The sequence below is a fragment of the Fusarium oxysporum genome, genomic scaffold (genome assembly GCF_000149955.1).
Source record: "Fusarium oxysporum f. sp. lycopersici 4287 supercont2.30 genomic scaffold, whole genome shotgun sequence".
Classification (NCBI taxonomy): domain Eukaryota; kingdom Fungi; phylum Ascomycota; class Sordariomycetes; order Hypocreales; family Nectriaceae; genus Fusarium; species Fusarium oxysporum.
Window position 1 is genome coordinate 195709 of NW_017264845.1, and position 24211 is coordinate 219919.

General features: G+C 50.7%; 4 protein-coding genes across 4 annotated transcripts; 3 read left to right on the top strand and 1 right to left on the bottom strand.

The window, feature by feature from the left end:
* Positions 1-939: 939 nt before the first annotated feature.
* On the top strand, positions 940-3473 carry FOXG_15995 (uncharacterized protein; the record flags this gene model as incomplete). The annotated part of the gene is made up of 2 exons (XM_018396082.1): positions 940-1118; positions 1220-3473. 2 exons carry the CDS (start codon positions 940-942, stop codon positions 3471-3473), a joined length of 2433 nt encoding a protein of 810 aa, XP_018256348.1.
* Positions 3474-5735: 2262 nt separating this feature from the next.
* FOXG_22184 (uncharacterized protein) lies at positions 5736-5852 on the top strand (the record flags this gene model as incomplete). The annotated part of the gene is made up of 1 exon (XM_018402582.1): positions 5736-5852. One exon carries the CDS (start codon positions 5736-5738, stop codon positions 5850-5852), a length of 117 nt encoding a protein of 38 aa, XP_018256349.1.
* Positions 5853-7537: 1685 nt separating this feature from the next.
* On the top strand, positions 7538-9750 carry FOXG_15996 (uncharacterized protein; the record flags this gene model as incomplete). The annotated part of the gene is made up of 5 exons (XM_018396083.1): positions 7538-7961; positions 7992-8311; positions 8364-8720; positions 8783-9438; positions 9504-9750. 5 exons carry the CDS (start codon positions 7538-7540, stop codon positions 9748-9750), a joined length of 2004 nt encoding a protein of 667 aa, XP_018256350.1.
* Positions 9751-11848: 2098 nt separating this feature from the next.
* FOXG_15997 (uncharacterized protein) lies at positions 11849-13069 on the bottom strand (the record flags this gene model as incomplete). Its single annotated transcript, XM_018396084.1, has 3 exons — positions 11849-12034; positions 12083-12397; positions 12449-13069. 3 exons carry the CDS (start codon positions 13067-13069, stop codon positions 11849-11851), a joined length of 1122 nt encoding a protein of 373 aa, XP_018256351.1.
* Positions 13070-24211: the final 11142 nt, after the last annotated feature.

The following is a 24211-nucleotide window of genomic DNA, read 5'->3' on the forward strand; positions in this document are numbered from 1 at the left end:
GCAGTCTTCTTTTGCATTGCACTGTGTCACGTGTACGTCGGACGGAATCCGGGCCTCTCCGCCAGGCGACTCGGTGGAAGGACAGACCCTGCTTACCTCCAAGTCGGCACTCTGTATTACTCGCGTAGAGATCCGTTTCATAGGGACGCTCGGATGTTACCTTATCTGGGCTCTGCTTGACAAACCATAGATCTTCAACGGGTATTCGCAATGCCCACGGATCCAGGCATCAGCGATCAGGCTTGCAAACAAATAAATCAAATTAGATTGGCGGCCCAATTTGATTTGATTTGGATACTAAAATTGGCGATTTGATTCGATTTGGATCAATTCGGATATCTGGATAACCCCACTTTTCTCTCAAGACGATATGCATTGAGCGGCTCCTATGAGACCCGCTTTGAGACGCCTTCTGAGCCGTGACCATCTGCCCAGCGAGGCTGAATATCCGCTCTAGCTCGGATGGCATAGCCGGAATTGAAAAGAGATCAATCGCCATTCGCGGCAGATCGCGACGCGTTACTAGTTGGCAAGCGCTGGGCTTCAAACTTAAGTGGGGGTCAAGGAGGTCCAGCGCAATCGAGAGAAAGGGCACTATGGAATATGCGGCAAGACTGGACATAACGCCAGAACTTGTGAAATAGTGGCTGATGTATCTGGAGGGGAGTATAGTAATTAGTTTCAATTGATTAGATGATTTGTTGTGTTTTTATTGCGCTTGTAACCTTGGAGGTTAAGATTTTTGATCGGCATGCTTATCGATGGTGCCCGCAATTACGTCGTAATTCGCTCAGACCACGTGACGACTTATCCCCCGCAAAAAGCGGCCCGTGAAATCGTGTGCGCGGCGCCTGATAAGTGCATTTGATAAGTTCCCCGCAACTTATCAGGCCCCAGACAGGAAACAAACACCACGTAGAAAGGCCTTGATCGACCGAGATGGCCGCAGACGACTCGTACACGGCCGCAGACGAGCGTGCCCGTGCCGCCCGGAGGGCGGGCCTTCAGGCGAAGAAGGACGAACAGCCGGCGAACACGGCACGGAGTTATGCTGCGAAGCAGCGGGAGTGGAAGGCGCGTTCCCCCGGCCGCCGCCCTCTCTTTTCCCCTTTGCCCTTGTCTCTTTTTTTTACGTAGAGTCCCATGGGCGGCTAACAGACGAGGACTTATAGGCCTGGTGCCGTACGCCTCGGGCTGCGGCAGACGGCTCACTTTATAGCTGGCCCGACGGCGAGCTCGTAACCCCAGACAAGCTAGCAGCCTGGCTCAAAGAGGATATCCTCTTACGACGCGTTGCCCCGCCGCAAAAGAAACCACGGGCACGGGGTAAGGGCAAGGGCAAAGGAAAGGCTGTAAAGTTACGGCGGCAGCTCGAACAGGAGCAGCTCGAGGCCGCGGCCCTGGCAGAGGCCGAAAGCCTAGCCGAAGCCCTAGAGGTCCCCCTGGCCGAGGCCGCCGAGCTGCTTGCGGACGACCGCGAGGGCTACGTGCCACCCACGGCCCTTGCGCCGGCTGCAGCAGACCTTGCCGAAGGATCTTTGCTTACGAGGGGCACTATCGACGCCTATATCGCGGCCGTTATCGAGCTCTGGCGGCTCCAGGTAGCCCACGGCAACGCAAACACGGAAAACCCCAGGGGCGCCGCCGTACGAGGCTTCCTTGAGCAACGCGGCTGGCAGCGGGGGAAGCACGACCGCGCCTCCTTTAAAGACCGCGGGACTGACGGGATCCAGGCCAGCTATTCACCCGACGAATGGCTCCGGGTCCAGGATCTCCTTCTCAGCGGGGCCGCATACATGCCGCAAAACCTCCGTACGCGAGTTGACCTCCTGTTCGGCCACTACTACCTCTTACGGGGGGAAAACCGCCGTAAGATGGAGCTTGCAGACCTGTCTCTACTCGACTATCCGTCTTCAGAAGGCCCGACCCCCTGTGGCTGCCTCGTTACCCTTTTGCGAGACGGTAAGCTAAACAAGACGGCAAAGAAAGAGTTCATGGGTGCCCTCCGGCACAAGGACCCCTTGTTCTGTACGCAAGGGGCCTTAGCACAGCTCTTCTTCTGGCGCTGGCACGTCGCCGGCGAGCCGTCCCCGTCCTTCCGGCGCCGCCAGGACTGGTATCGGATCAAGGTTCTTGTCGGACGGGACCGCGAGCAGGAGCTCTCGTACCCGACGCAGCTACAAGAGACCTGGCGTATCTTCGGTGCTGCTGGCCTTATGGCGTCAAAGAAGACGCACCTCCCGCGCAGGGTAGGCGCCCAGGACGCGGAGACCCACGGCACGTCGCTCGCCCAGATCTCGCAGGCCGGCCGCTGGAACCAGAGCGTGCTCTGCCAGGCCTATCTTACGCATCTACCGCGCCAGTTCATGCGTATTGTCGCCGGCTTCTCGGCATCACCCGGGGACTACTTCCTCGCGCGTGCGGCCCACGAGCCTCCGTATGTCTTACAAAAGCAGCTCTGGCCGTGGATCGAGGAGTGGGAGCCTCGCTTTGAGGCTCGCGCGCGCCGGCAATGCTGGGCAGAAGGTGGCCTCGACGACGACGACCTAGCCGCCGACGGCTTCCTTAAGCTTATGCGGCGCCTGCGCATAGTACTGTTACAGGACCTGGCTGTATTGCAGCCTCGCTATCCGTCGCTACCCTTCTTCGCCTACGCCCCTTTTAACGGGCCCGAATGGGATGAGTTCGCCGTCGCCGTTCGCTCTGACGCGGTAGGGGCTACGGAGCCGTTAAGCCTGCTCGTACAACGCGCGCTGCCAGAGCTTAGCGGTGTGTTAGAGAGCACACGCGAGGCCGTCTTACAGAATAGCCAGCGGCTGGCCATCCGGCTAGAGGCTCGGCTAGAAGGAATTCAGGGCGGCCTCGATGCCCTCCTCCAAGGCAAGGTCCCTGTCACCTTTACCGGCCACTTTGGAGCCGGGCCAGCAGTGTCACTGGCGCCGGCGCCGGCGCCGTCGACAGCCCCTAACTTGAACTTCAATACGGCTCCGGCTCCGGCTCCGGCTCCAGAGCCTCCAGTACCAGGTATGCCCGTCGTTGCAGCCTTGGCCAAGGTCTTTACAGTGCGGGATGTCTGGAAGGAATGGGAGGAAGGGATTGCAGGTCAGCCGGCCATACGGGTGCTAGAAGAGACGTGGGGAAGCCGCTGGCGCCCGGGGAACGGGATCAGGGTGCAGTTCTGTCGCCGGAAGGTGATCTGGGACGAGCTCTTGGCCCGCACGGCGTCCGGCAAGAGCGAGGAGGAGGCAGTTGCAGAGCTAGAGCTCTTACGCGCTGGCCGGAGCTTGAACCGGCTCGTCGACGAGCTCAAACAGCGCCGCCGGCGGGGCCGGGGCCAGGGCCGGATACGGGTACAGGTAGGGACCCCCGTGCCCGATGACCCAGGCCCGGGACCAAGGCCGACTCGGGGCCAGGGCCATCGGGGGCGCTGGGCTCGGCTAGGGAGGAGGCGGACCGCCCCTCGTCGACGGTAAGCTGGCCGTCAGGTAGGATCTTTATATATTTATAGCAGTAACTAGTCCGTATCTATCTATCTATCTAGAAGGTGTGTTTTTTTATTAATTCTTTTTTTTTTTTTTTTTTTTTTTTTTTTTGAATATTAAGGAGCAGCAGGATCAGCGCATTGCTATGTCGTAGTCCTTGCAGCGAAGCCTGGCCCCCCAGCCGCTGCACACGCAAATATCTCAGCGCCCGCTCGTCTATACAGCGTCGCTCTTGAACCAAACGGACCGCCAGAGCGTAGCAGTCCTCCAGCCCTGGAATTGCATCGATTTGGCTCCTAACCGTCGAGATATTCGCGTGCGCGGCGCCGGGCACTTATCAGATGGTAGTTGTGTAATCACATACGATTTCCCGAAATTACTCCGCAAAACGACCCCACGATAAGTTCTGCTTATCAAACACGTTAATAGATAAATAAGTAGAAGAAAAGCGCTATGAGCCCGCCTGCTACTAGAGCGAGGTACTAAACTGTCTGTATATTGCTGAAAGTGGCAATTGATTCTGTGACGATGGACACGACTCGGTACGACTATGGCATTTTTATTTTATTTTTTATTTATTCAATTTTAATTACACGCCTCAACTAGCGCCAGGGAGCAGATTGCTGTGCATGATATCGGCAGATTGAACATAGGCATAAGAGGCCGAGCTTCATCGGCCGCTTAGAAAGTAGGAAGCAGTTCAAATTAATCATCTCTTCTGCCCCAACCCCATGTTGCACACCTCACCGAACAAATAGGAGGCTGAGCGGCGTCTACTTGGACATCTGTCTGACCAACCGTGGCCGGAAGCCCGGCGAGGACATGGAGGTCTCACTGAATAGGAATTCATTTTCGATATCCCTTTGAGTGCCACAGCCCTTCAGGAAGGCCACTCGCCCCACTTTGCTTAATCATAAGGTTAGTACGTGCGGGGCACCGGAAGTTCGTAAGATATTTGCCAAGTCTGTAAGGTAGCTCTTTGTAACAATCAAAACTGCTGGGACTTTTACCATCATACAAATTAGTATGTAGGGAGAAGTACCGTTAGTTTTTTTTATTTTAATTGGTCCTATGCCCCTGTCGTGACCCCTCTGAAGGGCTGTGGCACTCAAAGGGATAAGAGTTCTCGCTGATGCCGGCTTTGACATTGCCACGGTAGCATGGACTGGTTCATCGGTCTCCGGATTACATTGGTTGCACAAGGCGCAGTAGGGATGGAGGAGTCGCTTTCCCGCGCAGTGATGTTGCTTCTAGCAGCTTTGGTTATGCATTTTTATAACATCTACAACAGCCTGGCAACGCTCATACATTGATTCTAATAGTTTAAAAAAGAATGCATCATCAAGAGGATGCCAAGCTTCCTTGACTGCAGTTCGCAACCGGTCATAAGATTGATCATCCGGGAAGTGTTTCTCAATATTATCCGTCATCTCGTTCCACACGATCGCAATAGGGTTCAAATCCGGCGAGAAGGACAGCCATTCACTAGCTTGATGCCTCGATCTTCGAACTCGGCGAAGAGTCCCAAGTTGTCATCCTTTGACCCTTTACCAATTAGAATTATCTCGGACCGGAGACGTGCACAAAAATGACGCGTAATTATTCCTCGTTGCACCAAATGTCATTATGAATCTTGCGGAAGTCGTCATCATTTCATGCAAAGCGGGCTAACTTCTCCAGGGTTGTTGCGCCATGGTTACATCGGGAGCAGGCCATGACCTACATCAGACCAGCGAGAGAAGGCCTGTCTGGAGAACACCGCCGTGGAGATGGTCGATTCAGTTGTTCACATGCGTGACGTTGAAGCTACGCCACTCGCCACAAGGTGAGGGCTACCGGAAATAGTTTCGCCTCAGCATCCTTGCACTGAACATCGACGAAGACCGCCAGGGGTCCTTCTTATAAAAATAACGAGTCACCGCGGACCCTCCAATGCCTCATCATATCCACTGAATAGGGTGAAGAATTGACAATAAGGACAACATAAAGAGTAACGAAATGGCGCACAAACTACATTCTTCAATCAACTCGACAATGCAGGGCGATGACAATGTCTGGACTCAAAGGTCGCCTGTACCGTTCTTTGTGGCATTTAGCGGCGCCATTGTTTTATCCTTCATGATGTAGGCGATTCCTACCTAATTCTTTGCTTTTCACGTCTGTGCTAAGGAACAAAAGTGTCTCGTGAAAGTGAGAAGACGTCATCGCCAAGCTCAGAGGAATGTCATGGCTGCAAAACCGAAATCGAAGGATATGATATCCCTGCAGGCGCTGAACGATGCAAGTCCATCCCAGAAGTACGAGGTAAGAGACTTAGGGAGGCAGGCAACCGGGGCTTCAACGTATGCCAGCTCAGCTGAAGTCTGGTGAGCAGTTTCAAGTTAAAGTGATAATTTTCTCTACCCATGTTGATATCAGTGTTAGTGCAATCTGCCTCGAAGTGCTCGTGGATCGGGACGATGTCCGACGGTTGCAATGTCAACATGTGTTCCATTCGAGTTGCATCGACTCTTGGTTTCAGAACCGCCACGTTGACTGCCCGTTATGCAAGTCGGTTTTTATTTTGAACAGGCAAGATGATTTAAGGCTAGAGTGTGTTAGGTAAAAGAGCTTAGAGGTGGGGTTGGGGAACTGTGTTAAAGCCTAGTAAATATTGGCTAAGTAACTAGACACGAATATGGCTTGACTGGCTGTGAGATGTGTTATATCGCAAGTATCTAATAAGGACCATGCAAATTACGGATTGGTTCAGCGACGCCTACTGCTGCATGTGGATCATTGGTCCTCACATCTGTTTACGCTGGTTCAACTAGAGGATAGCAAAGAAGAGTGGAATGCTGCATTGTTTCGCCTTCTCTACGCATCTAAGGTGCGTCATTGCCAAAGGAAATGCCGTGTAGTCTGCAGTCAGTGCATAATTCTATGTGGTAACTCTTCGAGAGGATGATGGGAGCAATATCGAGTCAGTTACAGGAGGCAGTCAGGGAGATTAGCTTTAGCTTAGACATTGTTTGTTCCTCTATACTGCTTGCGGAAGGTCTGCAACGGTAGGGTGGTCTGGTGAAGCCACCCGCGTCGTCAGCTCGAATTGACTTGCCAGATTTCTCGGTTGGCGGAGAAGAGCAAAGGCGGAGGGTGAAGGAAGCATAATGTCGTTGGATTTCATCGGGTTAGGCGTCGATCAGTAAGGAACGGCACGCGTCGAGGAGAGGTAAATAGACTGGCACCGATGCGGTTTGATGTTATGGGGGGGCGAGAGACGTGAAAGTTAAGAAGCTACCTTCTCTTTAACCAATTTGAAGGCACTGCTCGGGGTAGCACACTAATGAAAGACCTGAGTAGTAACTCTGATTGGCCAGATTCGCTCACCAGGCCCTGACGCCTAGCAGGTTCCGGGTAAGCTGCAAGGACGCCCGACAGCGTGGCAGATTCGAGCTTTCATCATATATCATGTATCAAATATATCAAATGGCATTTCAAATCCAGAGGTTTGGATTTGTTTGATTTGAAATAAGATTTTGGCATATTTGATTGATTTGTTTGGCAGTTTGTTTGATTGCATTTGATCTGTGGGCAGCGCTGTTCTTGGCGAGGCAAGCCGAGTTTCATCTCAGCGAAACGCCATTGCCAAAGCCAAAGCTTACTCCCGTTCGCATCGCATGATGTGTTTTTACTGAAGTGGCTTGAGCTAGAGGCTGCACCGACCTCGAGACATGCGGACATAAATCATGTCGAATTCGGCATTACCAGCCCCCGGCCCCCCTTTTGCAAAGTTAGCCCATGCGAGGCTCACCTGGCAGCCAATGTCGTTGGGCTTGAATGACGAAGTTGCTGGTTGAGAACTTGGAGGCCAGCCAGGGTTCCCCAATGTGCCGCCGCCGGTCGGTGCTAATGGAGGGTGCCACAAGGCAAGCTCCTGATCAGTAATTCGTTTTAATACCCATCGCTAGGGCTGCGCATCCGAGCTGCATTTCTTCCAACCAAACCAAGCCCTTAATCCCTTTCTTTGCACGACGCGCCATGGTCAGCCCGGTCGTTCCAGCTCAGCAGCCAACATGGCTGGGGAAACGGGCCCCATCACGGCATCACTACCGGTCGACATGACCATCGCCGGCTTCTTCGCGATCGCGTGCTACAACTGTGTCGAGATCCTCATCTCGCTGCTCAACCGCTTCAGGCGCCACGACGGCTTGTACTTCTGGAGCATCGTTGTCGCGACGCTAGGAATTGTGCTGCACTCGATAGTCGTTCTGCTGCGTTACTACAGCCTTGGACCGAATTTTCTACTCGCGGCTTTAACGTGCGTCGGATGGTATGGCATGGTCACTGGACAATCTGTTGTTCTTTATTCGAGGCTGCATCTCATTGTCTCGGATAGGGCAAAGATGCGGTGGGTGCTGGTTATGATCATCACGGATTTCTTCATCCTGCACGTTCCGGTTACGGTCCTGTTTCTTGGTAGCAACACGCGGCAGTCGAGTCGGTTTCTGCCAGCATTCAACCTTTAAGAGCGCATTCAGCTCGCATGCTTCTCCATCCAAGAGACCATCATCTCCGGCCTTTATATCTGGGAAGCATCTCGCGGTCTCAAACCCATCTTCGCCATCAGAAGGACGACGGAGCGCAAAGTCATTCGACACCTTATCATTGTCAATATTCTGGTCGTGCTCCTTGACGTCAGCCTCATTATCACTCAGTACCTGGATCAATTTCAGATTGCGACCACATACAAGCCTGTGGTTTACAGCATCAAGCTAAAGATGGAATTCGTCGTTCTGAATAAGCTGTTGCTTCTTGTGCGGCATCGGGAATGCAACTGTATGCAGGTTGTAGATGAACCTGGGAACGGTTTACCCCGACCGTCGTACCTCAATATGACAGAATGTCGGACGAATGAACAAGCTCCTGCGGGATTCAACGACACAGGGATCCAGCTACATCAACTCTGAAGTACTACTCTTTGACAGCCTGTTCGAGAACTTCTCCGCTCTCTGGAGATTGTTTCAAGACATGCTCCAAGATGAGCATGCTGGTGAAGTATTTATCCTTATTGATGCCCTGGACGAGTGCGAAAGATCCATGCGCAAGGCTCTGCTCCGTTATATGAGAAAACTGTTTCAAGCATCCTCAAAACCAACAGAACACTTCAAGTTTCTGCTAACCTGCCGGCTTGAGATAAGAGACATTGAATATGAGCTAGCCGGAATTGGCGTATTTTTGAGGATGGACTCGAGCGAAGTTAATGCCGGTCTTCCGATTACATAAACCTCAAGGGTGAGGATCTAGCGCAGAGGAAATAGTATAGCCAAAGTCTGAAAGAAGATGTCAAAAAGGCTCTAAAGAGTCGAGCCAGAGGCACCTTCCTCTGGTTGTCTTTGATGGTCAATGAGCTTGAGAGCACACCGAATTATGAGGTTGCAGATAAACTCAAGGATCTTCCCGAGGGGCTTGACGAAACTTACACCAGGATTTTGGACGACAGCATTCCGAAGAAGAGGCGGGAGGACGCTCGATTTCTCTTACCCAGCATTGTCGCTGCGTGGCGACCCCTGACCAAAAAGGAGCTAGCGGCCTCATTCGCGTTTTGGAAGACTGGATCAGTAGTGGGTGATCATGATCTTCATGATTACATGGACATATGTGTGTCGTGCAGCTCTATCATCTATCTTGACGTTGCTAGTAATAACGACGAGACTACAGCCAACTTCTGCCACCAATCTGTCAAAGATTTTCTACTGAAAAACCACAGTGGCTTAAGTGGACCGTGGTACCAAACGTCCTCGGATGGCGCGAACCTTCACATGTTCCAGATGTGCTGGCGTTACTTGAGCAATGATATGTTCTTTCACGGCAGACTAGTCATCAGTCGCCGGAATAACATGCTGCTCAAAACACCGACGGAGGATCTGCAAACCCACTTGTACCGGTATTCATTCTTGGAATATGCATCCAGCGAGTGAGCGGACACGCAATAGCAAGTTATCCAGCTATATTAAAGGTCTTACAAATCGATACCGTCAGAATTCCAACATTACGCGACGCTTGGTTACTACGGACGGCTAAAAAAGGTGACGAGCAAGAGGCCATCGTCACGTTGCTAGTTCCCACCGAAGGCATCGATGTGAACTCGAAGGATGAGGATAGAAGGACGCCGCTACTATGGGTCTCCGAAAACGACCACAAGGACATCGTCAAGCTGCTGCTTGCAAGGGCAAGTGCGAATACGGAAGATACTATTGGTCGACACCATTCTCATTCGCTGCCATGAACGGATATGATACCGTCGCAATGGCAATACTTAGCCATAAAGCCATTGATGTCGACCAAAAAGGTCATTATGGTTCAACACTGTTATCAATAGCTGTACGAAATTGTCTCACACAGATAGTCAAAGTGCTGCTGGCTACTGGACAAGTGAACTTTGACACTCAGGATTGTTTCGGAGGGACTTTATGGTAGAGGGCTAGAAGATATGGAAATACCAACATTAAACAAGCACTATATGGCTACGCAGAGAAGAGAAGCATAGCAGTTTGTCAAAACGACGAATCTACTGCCATGAGTCTGATATCTCATGACGAGACATCCAGCCGGTGCGTTGTTTGCACTTTGACCATTCCGGAAAACGAGGTTATATACAAATGCAGAGTTTGCTACGGTGGGGATTTTGACATTTGTTCGGATTGTTATATGATTGGTGGGCGTTGTTTGGGAGACGATCATGAGTTGGCTCGAGGGAAAGACAAGGAGGAATGGGTTAGCCTCCTTAGAAATTCGGCGCGCCCTGTGGATTCCCATAGTGGCCGGCTAGCCCAATCCGGTAAGTCATTTGGTGTTTATGTTTGATATGTTCTATCTTCCCTTCTCAGCTTAGTCTTCCCGTCGCCATCGCAAACTTGTATAAATGTAGGTATGTATGTATGTACGTATGTACGTATGTATATTTTGCGTCCGGGGGGCCTTCGGCCCCGAAATGTCCCCTATTGGGGCACAGGATGTGCTGAGCTAAGGAGGTCTATCTACTACGAAATGCTATTGGCTGTGGGAGGACCAGTGCTTCGCGACACGAAATTAAGATTCCCGTCAGAATGCAATTTCTGCACATTTTACAGTTTTGACAATAAATTTGAGGACTTATCTCTATCATTCCTAATATTATCATTTGATCATTTGGTTACCTGTTTCATGAAGAAAACCCCATCTTAATTGGACTTGAACTTCCCGTGGAAATCAGGTTTCAGTTGGAAGGCTAGGCATTTTACCTACCTGTGTACGACTTCTTCTTGGTGTGTTGTTTGCACCTTCAAAATATCTTTTCACCCAGCACTCCTGCGCAATGTAAACAACAGCACCAAAAACCCCGATAAGAAGGGCCAGTCGCGATCTCTTGTAGATAATGCGCGTCTTTGCGGCTACACCAGCAGGATTGGCGGCGCTCAATTTCGGCAGTAGGGCCAGCACAACGTTTTGTTTACCCACACGGCCACTGTCAACTTGCTTTGTCCTCTCCTCCCAATTTTGTGGTCTTCGCTAAGTGGCTCCAGAACCCATCGAAGACGACGGAAACGGCGTCGTGCACCAGCGGTAGAGTGGATATAAGTGCAATCTCAGAATCGTCGTATTGTGAAGTTCGTGGGGCACTCACGCCTGTGTTTGTATGTTGGTCTCAGCAGGTGGTCCAAAATACCTCGTGTACAGCGTTGGGGCCTTCACAAATATCGTATCTGTCGCGAACAGTCAATCTATTTAGGCTTGATATGTGGCAAAGAGGTAATTGGCATAGTAACTAACTGGTGAAGAGCTTCCCTGCGTCGTATCGATCGTTGTGATTGCTGGTAGCTAAGCTCGAGGTGCAGAGGGAGCTGTTGGCAGAATCTAAAGGCACTAACAAAAAGGAATAGGCCCACCAGTAGTTATCAACAGGCATGGTTCCTGGCATCGCTTCACTGATGTGAGGCTCAGGATGATCTTTCGTCTGAGCCGAAACCGTCCTTCTCCCCGGTCAAAACGGTAAATAAATCAGACCCAATGATGCATAGTTAGGAACAAGTCAATTAATGATAAAAATGCTGCGGATCTACCAACTAAATCCTAAGTATACATGGTGTATGTAGTAAAGCCTTTGTACAGAGAACGACCTACGTCGATGGTACGAAAAATCAGGCATTAGTAAACGTCGAGGTTGTGTGCTGAGAGGATTGCGGTATTAGCAAGGTGTACCTCGAGTACCTAGCAAATATGCACCGGAAAGTGGCCTAGGATGGTTTATTTATGGCAGAGGATTTTGAGACTTTCTGCACCGTAGTTGACAAATGATGCAGCATGGCCGCTCATGGGCTCAGGCTTTGCTGCACCGAGTGCGAGCCTTATGGCCGATGTGCTTCTCCAGGTTTCGGGCCGATCGAACTTGCTTTGAGTTGACGCTTCCTTTTCAGTTTGGTATAGTGCAGGCCACATGCATTGCATAGTGTCCTCGCCCCATCAGGTCCGCGGCGCCATTCAGGCGTGTCAATTCGGCTGCATTTATGGCATCTGCCAGGGCGGGCCGTACGCTACCAACATGTCAGTTTTGCGCTTTCCCCTTTTATAACCAAACTTACGGCTCGTTGCTTCTTGATTTCCGTCATGCCAAATGAAGGTTGCATAGCATTGGCAGAAATGGGCGCATGGTTCTCCTCCTTGTAAAGACACTTCATCTTCACTCCTTTATGAGTTCGCTCGTTCTGTATCGATATTTGCACCAAGTCCTTCACATGTTCCAGAGAACGCTTGATGAGCTCCATGTTACTGAGCATATCGCTGAGTTCCGATTCTGTCGGCAATCTTTCCGGGATAAGGTGAGTCCCGTGCTGCTCACGAGCAATTCGATTGCACGCTTCGGCACAGTGAAGAATGGTGCGGGATGAGGAACTAATCTAGCGGTAGTTAGTGTTACCGATCTCGCATCTCAGCTTATTTCAATTCACTAGACTCAAAGAATCTTGGTAGCTCCAGCTCCCAACTTGCCCATTAACTGGAGCGTCATATATGGCTGGAGGAGCATAATCGTGCCTGGGAGGGGTCGGATACGCGGGTAGAGGCATTTGGCGGCCAAGACGTAGTTGTCGGGGCTGATAGGTAACCGGAGCTGGAGGGGGGGGTGGCGGAGGTGGGTGCGCATACATTCCGCTGAGAGGAGGATGAGGCTCCGGTGTCTTCTGCCGCTCGGGGTGGTGATGCTGGAAAGGAATCTCCGCCTTGGCTGAGAGGCTCTGGCTGCTGTCAGAGGCAGGAAAAAGTGACGACAGGCTGGTGAAAGGTGGCCTAGGAGGATCCGAGAAGACAGGAAGAGCATGCTGTCGGAGAGGGAAGGATGAAGCCGGGAGTAGCTGCTGCAAAAATGGTTGCTTCTCGGTCTTGTGTAATGGTTGACGAACAAGTGCGAAAGGAGGGGAAAGGCAGAAACCAGTCTGGATGCTCGAAGGAGGTCTAAAAGTATAAGGGCCTGGCTCGGTGCCTTGAATTACCTCTGAGATGGAGGGCAGCGATTGACGGTTCGGAGACTCATGGCAGTCGTCCTGCTTTCGGGGTTCAATAGAAAATACCATGCTGGAGATGCTAGCACCGCACGAGGGATGAGGATAGCCCGAGAAGAAAACGGTTGAGTTTGATAGTGAGTGGCCGATGTAGTGAGAGTTGCCGTGGCCGTGGTGGGAGGTTGCCCGATACGGTCTCTTGAGAGGACCCCTTGAGATGGACGAGTGGTATCGATGATGCTGAGAACGGTATGGTTGGGAAAGACGGATTGCTCAGAGATAGTAGCAAAATGGCCGCTCTCTGAGCGAACTGATTGTTACCATGGGGCAGGACAGACAAAATCAAGAGAGGATGCTATAGCAGCTCTTATACTGGGATTCAGATGGATTTCACTGCCTGGCAGAGACAGTCGCTTTCATAGCGGGTCCGTCAACTACCGATCTGGCCTAGTTAGACCCTGGATGGGGTCCCATGCAAGGCGAAGGTGGGGTCCGCGGAAATATCAATAGGCGAGGAAGCAAATAAACACATACTTAAGGCGGCACAAGCCTCCAAGGCGGTCACGACAGGGGTATGGGATCAATCAGAGTAGGAGTCATGCCGTTACAGAAGAGTGACTCCGAATTTGATTCTATTGTGACTATCAAATCTTGTAACTCTTATGTACGTGGGGTCAAGTTGGTAATGTGACCTCTTGGAGGTTTGTGCCGCCTAAAGGGATAAGCAGCCTCCCAGAGCCCAGTCTACAATGGATTGTGCTGCAATAAGCATGAGGCTTTCACCTAGATTATTTCATGAATCAGATGTCCACAGCATCAGTGTCCCCCGCTTGTTGACTATGCTACAGAGTATCCGTACAATTCTCTCGCTTACCCTGATCGTCTTCCCTGGATGAGATCAAGCTCGAGATTGAGTAATTATTGTTGTTGTGGCGGAGGGGGGAGGTCAATGCGCATCTAGTTCCAGCCCCGTGTCCCCGAAGCTAGTTGTCACGCGCTAGCACGGTCGTAAGACTTACATGCATTATGCATTCCCAATTGGGCTAAGGCCCATGGTGCTAGCTGTCGGGGAAATCGAGGGTCATGAATTTGATCATTTCGTGCAGGCGGCTGTGAACTCCCTTGCCTAATGACATTCCAACAGTTTCTGCTCGATTTTTCCCTTTGAATTCCTAGGCAAATTAGGAACCCGAGCCATACACACTTTTGAAGGTGAGAGCCTCTCCCAGGTTAGGGTCCTTGAGTTGCTCGTAACGGGGGTATTCCAGCTATGAGCTGCGCCATTTTTGAGGAGATATGCAACCCATCTTTCACTATAAACAACTCATTTTTGAATAAGACAAATAGACACAAAAAGGCGGAATAGCTCGAGTGGTGTTAGGGACAATATGTTGATGTGAAAATTGCGTTTTTCTACGTTCAAAGGCACCAACTCGTGCCCGCAGCTCTCATCCGCCGGAAGATCTGGCGGGCAGCTCGATTTGGGGTCTCAAAGCTCTCGCCACTGTAGGCACTAGGTGACTGCGTTCCTTGAAGGATTGATTCCATGTCATTGATCAAATTGAACAGAATTTGTATGGGGATTTTGTTGAAAATGCTTCATAAAATCTTCAATCCGGGACTTGCACCTCTCGCACTGAGAATGATTGCATAAGGCAAGTGGGGTGAGTGATTTTCCCAAAGGCTATGCCGACTGAAGTGATAGTTGGAAACATCACAACTCTAACCAGAGAGTCGGAGAAGATGGCCGCCCGGTAACTGCAGTGGTGAATAAAAAACTACTTTCATACCATAGACGAGAACACAAAGCTAAACTCCCATCATGCAAGGGTCAAGTGGGACGGTGGCAAAAACTCCGCCGGCCAAAACCTCCTAGCCATTGACTATTGGACTGGCTGGTATGCATACTCTCATTTACGCTCTGGGTCGCTCAAGTTTAGAGGAGTGGTGGGGTATGAGGACATAAGGTCAAGTGTGAAACAGGCCGGGAGGCATAGAGCTTCGGGAAGGCGGTCATCTACCCTCCTTATTTTTTTGGCTTTTCCTTCTTTTTCTCATATTAATTGTCGCAGGCCGGGCATGGTCTCAATGATCCTCAGGAACAACAGCCCTTAGTAATCAAGCTGGGTGATTTAAAGTAAAACCTGTGGGTTGGAATACCCCACACAGAAGACAATCAATCAACTCACTACTGCTGCTCATTATGAATGACCCGACCTTCAATCCACTTTAAGCACGCTCAGTGCGACAGTTATGAGCCCGGAGACTCTTCCGCTACGTCGCACGCGATATTTATCACCATTACCAGCTTTCCTGTCAACCTGGACGCAATGAAATCTTTCTTCCGACAGGAAATTCTCTTCAGAGAAACCGGAACGAAGTTGGACCGGTTGCATTATGCTTACTGCGGGGTTCATCACCAGCCGCGAAAGCAGCAACTACAGAGAAGACTCAGAAAAACTGATATTTTCATAATGATTTCAATTAAAAAGGAAGCTAACGCATTAAATAGAAGTCAACTAAAAAGTGAAGTTAACATTGCCTTTACCAAAAATCATCAAACACAAGATGTCGATCAAAGACCATAACCTCGCTATGCTCAACGCCCGTGAAGACTGGACGAACTGGATTAATTCTATCGAGGACCTTGCTGTGCGTAATGATGTCTGGAACTATTGTGATCCAGAAGGGATCGAAAATCTGGTCTTTACTGCGACCAAACCATCAGACTCAGCGAGCAAGGATACGATCCAGAAATACCACAGCCTCCAGGCTATCTACGAGAGCGAGAAGAAGAAATATGACAAGGTCTCTGATCGCATCGACCTCACGGTGTGTCAGGAGTTCAAGCAACACTACCTCGGAATCCATGACGTCCGCGGCAAACTCATCGCGCTGGCTGATAGCATCCAACCCACCGCGAAAGATCAGAAGCAGAATGTCAGGACCGAGTTCGAATCGCTTAAGAAAGGCCCTGGCAACACTAGTCTTGACAAATGGCTTAGCCGCTGGCCTGCTCTCGTCAGCAACGCCAAGCGTTACAAGATCGAGAATCTCAGCGAGTCACAGATTTGTGATGCGTTCATTGAAGCATCTCGTGAAGTCAACCCACCGTTCTACAACTACATGAAGTCCAAAGAAGCTCAGGTTGAGAACGAGAAGAACCTCATCAAGGAGGCTGCAAAAGCCATGGAGAAGATCTCAAACGCGTTTCTCACCGCGCTTAACGAGATTAATCCTGACCATGCCAGTAACGGCTCTATCACCGTTGCAAGCTCGGCTGATTCTGAAGAGGACGAAAATGATCAAAATGATGATGCCACTATTGTTCAGAAAGCTCAGAATACAACGAACAGAGCTCTCAGGGCCTTCCGCAAGCTCAACCCAACCCTCTCCGAGAAGAAGATCACGATCGGATTCTGTATTAGGCAATTCAGAACAATGGCACCACCGAAGGAGAACGCTACTAGGGGACGAGCAGCCCATGCCACATTCCAAGATAGGAAGCATGGCAATGGCTGGGACTCGCAAAACGAGGAGAGCCAGCCCCAGCAGAAAAGACAGCGAACACAACCTTCATCTTCGAGCACAAACCCTCAACAGTGCGTATGTGGCATGTCTCACAAGTATGCTGACTGCTACTACCTAAATCCTTCGAAGGCACCAGAAGGATGGACACCAGCCATCCTGTCCAATCGAAAGTCATCACTGCAGTCAAAGGGAGCAGGAGGCTTCGGACAAACATCGAAAAGAACTTCAGGAGAAACAAGATCAACCTACCTAAGTTCTGGCAGTCTGACAGTACGGAGAATCAACACAAGACTCCGACAGAAGACGAGACTTCAAACACTGCTGCCGCGTTACCACGCAAATCAAGAGCTGCATTTGTCACGTCAAAGTTCGCACTCAGCACAACCGCAAAAGACGAGTACGGCGACTGCTTTCGACTCGACAACTGCGCGGATACGCATGTCTGCAATGACCTATCTCGCTTCACTAAATACAAGCCTCTGGACAATGAAGTCATCGAGTTTGGCGACTCAGGCACATACATCACGGGTGTCGGCAATGTCACAGTCCATGTTGATACCCCATCGGGTCCAGGCTTAATCCAGATCGAGAATGTTGCCCATGTTCCCGGATTCCACTGGAACCTCATCAACACGCACTCTCTCGAACAACAAGGCCTCTATTTTAATACTAGGACCTGTTGGATGGAGTATTCGGATGGATCAAATGCCTTCAAGGCAACAAAGTATGGTGCTTTCCGAGTGGTCGAACCTTGCATGAAGGACGCTGTCTTCAAGGCAAAGTCGCACCAAGAGGCTGTGAAGTCATTTGCAATGGCGACCAAGTCGAGAACACCTCAAGTGGCAATAGCATCTATGGATATCTGGCACGCAAGGCTTGGCCATATCCGTAAGGAAGCTCTCGAACACGTGCCTCAAGTAGTCGAAGGAGTCGCACTTGGCACTCACGACTTTGAACGAAAATCTGAGCTTTGTCCCGAATGCCAACTCGGACAGGCGCACCAGCAAATCTCACGTGTACCAACCTGGAGGGGAACCTACCCTTTCGAAAGGATACATCTCGACCTTGTCGATATGGAGGAAGCCTTCAACGCCGACTCCTGGGTCGCTCACTTTTATTGCGACCACTCGGCTTACCACGTGTCCTTCAATCTCCCGAACAAGGCTCAAGAGGAACTCCTGTCGGCTACGCAAGAGTTTCTCGCCATTACAAACGACAACTGGGGTTTCACTACGCGGTACATCCGATCAGATGGCGAGAAAGGTCTGGGCAAGAAATGGAAGCATTTCATTACAATGAAAGGAATCATCTTCAATCCATCTCCACCAGATACGCCAGATCAGAACGGTCCTGCCGAACGTTCTGGGGGGGTGATCATGACTATCGCTCGCAAGCTTCGAATACAGGGAAATCTACCTCAGAAACTCTGGCCCTACATCGTTGCTCATGCTACCCGCCTCCTCAATCGCATCCCGGTTCAACGAAAACAATGGCGAACTCCGTTTGAGATGGTTCATGGCAGAAAGCCGAACCTCTCTCATCTCAAAATCATTGGCTCTCTCGCCTATGTATTGATCAAGAACAAGAAAGCTCGTCCGGCCAGAGCGAAACTACAAGAAAACGCGCTCACGGGATGGCTTGTCGGATTCGACGCAACTAATATCCACAAAGTTTGGATTCCACACCTCGATCGTGTTATTGTATCTCGTGATGTTCAAATTGACGAGAAAGTCATGTACGATCCACAGCTTGCCACAACTCGTCCTGAATCAGGACAGGCTCTCGCCATTACGGTCAACGAAGTTGATCTGGACGAAGAAGATGTTGAGCCATTGCCTATCACGGAGGATATAGCAACATCAGTTCCTGTTTCGATCCAAACAGAAGTAGAGCCACCTCCACTAGGGTTGCTTCTCACACCACAAAGCTCACCTGAACGAGCAACAGCAGGGGAAATACAGGTTGAACAGCCAGACGTGTTGCGGCCCCCGAATCAAGCAGCTCTCCATCAAGCATCATCGCATCCTCGGACAAATATGTCAGGAGAAGAGGCACCCAGAAAGGAAGGAACAACGGACGCCGAGGTGCTCCAGAACCTTCGGACAACTTCTGGGAGAAACATCAAACTGTCTCTGAGAGGTCAGGATGCAATCGAAACATTCAAACCGCGCTCCACCCTACATCGAGTTCAGAAGCGAGCACGAAGACAGGCATACACCCTACGACTGGAACGCGCGAAGCTGGGACATCAGATCGCCCACGCCTTCGCAGCTGCACGGTCAATCCGAATCCATCGGAGGGACCTGCTACCACCACCTGAATTCTGGCATCAACTAAAACGGCACCCTGAGAGAGAAGGCTTCAAACGAGCTGCAGGCGCCGAGATCAACTCACTCAAGGAGAAGAAATCCTTCCAACTAGTTGATTGTCCAGAAGGCAAACAGATACTGCCGCTCAAATGGGTCTTTACCTACAAACTGGATGATACAGGACATCTCATTCGTCATAAAGCCCGCATCTGTGTCAGAGGTGATCTCCAACACCACTCTGGTGAAGACATCTACGCAGCAACCGGTGCTTATCGAAGCTTCCGGATTCTGATGGCTCTCGTCTGTGCGTTTGGGCTGATATGTCACCAAGTTGACTTCAAGAACGCCTTCGTCAACGCTGAAATGGACGAGGAGGTCTACACCACATGCCCACCGGGATATGGTCAATCAGGAAAGGTCTGGAGACTGCTCAAAGCGCTCTATGGTCTGCGCAAGTCACCAAAACTGTGGTACCATGAACTTGTACGGTTCCTCAAAGACCTGGGATTTGAACAATGCCCAGATGAACCATGCATTCTCATTAACAACGAGACTCATCTTGTCTTGTTTCTTTACGTCGATGATCTTCTCATCATCGCACAATCTGACTACCTCCAACAAGTCAACGAATTCAAAGCAGCAGTAAACGGCAAATACGGGATTAAGGATTTGGGAGAAGCAATCACCTTCCTCAACATCAGGATCCTTCGAGATACCAAGGCCAAGAAGCTCTGGATCTGCCAGGATGGATATATCGACAAACTTTGTAACAAGTTCGGGATCGACAAATCAATGAGAACGACAACTCCTCTCATTCCGTCGTACCGTCCCCAACCTTTCGAAGGACAGGCCACTATTCGACAGATAACAGAGATGCAAGAAAAGGTAGGATCAGTTCTGTATGCGGCAGTAGTAACAAGACCAGATGTCTCCTATGCAGCTAGCCAGTTAAGCCAATTCGCTATGAACCCTTCACCAGAGCACCTGCGGTATGCGAACAGAGTTCTCTCATATCTCCAGACCACACGGTACTATGCCATCGAGTTCTCGGGCTCTGTGGATAAGGCCACAGCAGTAGAGACAGGCGATGATGAAGTACTACAGCAGTCAAGCGACGCATCGTTCGCGGATGATCCAGAGACTCGAAGATCCACCCAGGGCTATCTCATGAAGTTGTTTAGCGGGGCAATCATGTGGCAGTCTTCAAAACAGAAGACTGTAACCACGTCAACGACTGAAGCGGAACTGTTATCGCTGTCTCATACAGCGAGGGAGACAATAGCTCTATACCGACTGTTCGGTCAGATATAATTCGATCCAGAACACCAACCACGCATCCTCTGTGACAATCAACAAACAGTGGGACTGGTCCAGAAAGAGAGACCACAACTAACATCAAAGTTAAGACACGTCGACATCCACAATTTTTGGCTAAGACAGATCCATCGAGACGGCAAAATTACAGTTCAATGGGTTCCAACAACAGACATGCCTGCAGATGGCTTCACAAAACCTCTTTCAGCAGAAAAGCATTCTCACTTCGTGAAACAATTGGGCCTGGTTGATATCTCACTGCGGATTGATCCAGAACACGTTTCAGAGGAGGATATCGATCAGGATGATATGCAGATCTCATCTGATACAGACTGAAATCTGGGGGGGTGTGTCGCAGGCCGGGCATGGTCTCAATGATCCTCAGGAACAACAGCCCTTAGTAATCAAGCTGGGTGATTTAAAGTAAAACCTGTGGGTTGGAATACCCCACACAGAAGACAATCAATCAACTCACTACTGCTGCTCATTATGAATGACCCGACCTTCAATCCACTTTAAGCACATCCAGTGCGACATTAATATACCGCTATAACTCATGAAATTCGGTAGCGCCTGTGGGTCTAAGCTAAGGAATGGGCCCGCAGTTTCTAACTGTATGTGGTTACCACCAATTTGCGAACCCAACCTCCACTGTCCTTCCCCTCCTTGGTAACTCGCCGATATCTCGACTTCTAACGGTCGCAATGACTTCTAATTTTAGGAATGCATTTATTGATATCATATGTATATGTATGCGAAAGAACGGCAATTTTTGGCGACCCTGATGAATTTCACAGATGTAACCGAAGATTTCGATGACGACGAATGCTTCGAGATCGGACAGACCTACCGAAAGGCCCGTTGAGAACGCGAACGTGTTGTTGGACCCCTGGTTGCCGTGTTCTGATTATCTCTCATAACGGGTAGCCGCGCTTGACTACGCGTGGCAATCGGCTGTGAGGTCAGCGACTCTTCGGGGCTCATGCGGTCAGAATATTCGTCGTTATCTGACCCTTGAAGAGGTGATAGAGGGATATCCTTTTCTTCGTAGTCCCCGGCTACAACGATTGTATCACCCGTCGGTGTTTCTGGCGATCGTAGCGGTGACTCCGGGCTTTGGGGTGCTCCCTGCTCACCCCCGAGGGCTTCTAGCTCAGTCTGTAGTTGTGCACTTGGCGACTCGCTTGCCTCGGCTGTTGCGAAGCTCTCAGATGTTGCGTAAGTGTCTGCGATGCTTCTGTCGTCTCCCTCGGCGTCAGGCCTGCTCATAGGCTCTGGTGTCGCTTCTGGGGTCTGAAGTCCATTAGTGATCTGAATCGGTGCATGCTGGTTTTGGTGCTCGATAGCGCTTTCCGCGGGGTTAGCGCTGCTTTCTTCAGTCACCTCCACCCCCGAGTTCAGACCCTCGGATTCTGTAACTTGGATAGGTCTTTCCGGTAAGTCCACCTCGTCATCGTCATCGAGATTTAGGATCCACGATTTGAATACCCTCTCCGGGAGCTCTTCCGAGCGTTCTTTATCCGGTTTGTAGAAGATATGCTCATTGAACCTGACGTTGCGAGTGACTACGACCTTCTCAAGCCGAGGAATCCAAATCCGGTAGATGTTATGCGCTGTGTAGCCCACTAAGTACCCGATATGGCCTCTGGGGCTCGTTTTAAACGCCTTCCTATGCGTCCCGGCTTCTCTGTCTCGATCTAATGGATATGCGCGGCAGCCATAGGCATGCACGCCGCTCCAATCAGGTCTAAGGTCTGCCGTGTGCTCTCTTATCTGTAGTGGCGCTTCGCGCCTGAACCAATTTTGTAATACCTCTATAGGTGACTGCCATCCCTTTGTGGCTTTTGGACTTATATTAAGCAGGAATGCCGAGGTTTGCGTGCTCTCTGGCCACAGCGAATGGGGTAGCTGTGCTCCATTGAGCATTGCATTTGACTTTTCTGATACCTCTTTTCCTGCTCTTTCTGAGCCTCCATTAGGTTCCTTCGTGTGTGGTGGTGCTAGCTCAACATCTATGCCTTCAAATCGCACCCATCGGAGGAAGTCGGTGTTTCCTGATGCATGGATCACAGCTGGCTCATTATCACTGCGCAGTTTGCCGATAACAAGGCCGAATTGGCGCTTGACCCAGCGTTCAAACTGAAATAGCGCGTTAAACACCACTGAGCCTTTCTTGCTTGCTAACGGGATAGCGTATAGCCAACCGCTATATTCATCTTTTATAATCAACAGGTAACATGAGCCGTTATACCCCGGTTCGTACTCTTGGAGGTCCCAATGGACCCTCCAAAACGGCCTTGGGGCGCGCTCATCTGGCTGACGGCGACTGATAACCTGGGTTGCGTATGTTCGAGCACAGGTCTCACAGTTAATACGCGCTGTTCCGTTGATTCGCACGTTCCTAGCATGGTATACAAGCTTCTGAAGGGCTTCCTTACCCAGGTGCCCTGATCGGAGGTGCCACAGGGCTTCGCAATCATCTCGCGGTCTCCTGGTATCTCTAGATGATCTCCATGCTCGGGAAGCAAAGAAATGCATTACGCTTGCGCCATCGCGCCAGAGAACCACCTCATTGCTGATCGGAATCACATTTTCGAGCATAGGATGGTCTATAGGAGAGTAGGCAGAAACAGGCTTCAATTGAAGTATCAGAACGTTATACTTGCGCTGCAGCTGTATGAGAACAACGCTCTCTCTCGGGGTTCCCCATCGCAGTGAGCAGTCAAAACCCGAATACCATGCTCCTGACGTGCGCAAAAGGGCTTCTGAGACGATATTCGTGTGGAATCCCTCCACGACGACGACTTCGCTTAGGGTCAGTGATTGGGTCTTTGGTCCCGAGGGCCCGTTCATGATCTTGCGGATCACCCTAGTCCCCTTTCCTAAGATTGGAAAGCTTGTATCGCCGGCTTCCACATAGTCCCCGTGGGTAGGGACGAAGGAGTCCTTTTCGAGCATGGCTATACTGTTCACTAGGTGCGTAGCGCCGCAGGTATCCAGTAGAGTGCTTCGTGTAAGAGGGTGAAGGGGTCCCTTGTGCGCTATATGGAGCTGGATGTTACGCTCAGCTTCGGCTAGGATGTCGGGTGATAGGATGAAATTAATAAGGTTTCCAGGGTACACGGAGGAACCAGGGTTGCCCTGAGCAGGGGAGCATGCCTCACCGCTGTTTCTCAAGACTTTTGGCTTCAACCATTTCCAAACGGGCTTGTCAAGCTCCTTTCTTATGCGGTCAAGTTCACCGTCTGAGGGCTTCTTTACATGCCGAGGTGCCGTGCCGGTTACGGCGTAGATAAGTAGGGCGCATTCCTCAGCCTTCCACCAATGGTTATCGCGCTTGCAGGGGCAGTTGTTGTGCTTTGGTTTATCTGAGCGATTGCCAAGGGTCGCGTGGACCGCATAGCTCTTGCCAACTTGGGTTCTTCTGATAACACCTCGTAGCTCACTGGCTAGATCGGTGAGGGAGGTCTCCTCATTCAATTTCTCCTTCTTGAGAAGCGCGTTTCGCTCGCCTTCCGCCCAGGAAGGGGCTATCCTCTTCTCTACAGCTTCCAAAAAGCGGTCAACACCTGGGTTTCCTAAGATCTCAGGGATCTCATATGGCCTTGCTTGTGCGTAGGCCTCTTGCCAGCGTTGCAGCCACTGTTCGGGGCTCTGTCGAGCTTTGGAGGCATCGTCGAGGATCTTGAGATATCGCTGTGTAATCTCACGAATCGTGGTTGAGATGCTTGGTGCGAGATCTTCTTTCAAGCCCCTTAGTAGTTGGCGTATAGTATAGCCTGTTGGGTGCTCTTCTTTGATCTGACCGAGCACTGCTGCTAGGATGCTGGAGTCAACGCTCTCAACAATATGGGCCATAATGCGTGAGTATTCGGTGGCTCGCTGCCTATGCTGCCTTTGCAGGTGCGGTAGGGCTAGGAGATGGGCTTCATAGAAGATCTTAAGATCGCCGGTAGAGGGCTTCGTAGGCGGGATTTCCTCTTCTGCCGTTTTGCCTACCCTGATCTCATGCTCGGCGAGCTTGCGCTTCATGAAAGTCTCGAAGTCCTCTATAACTGGC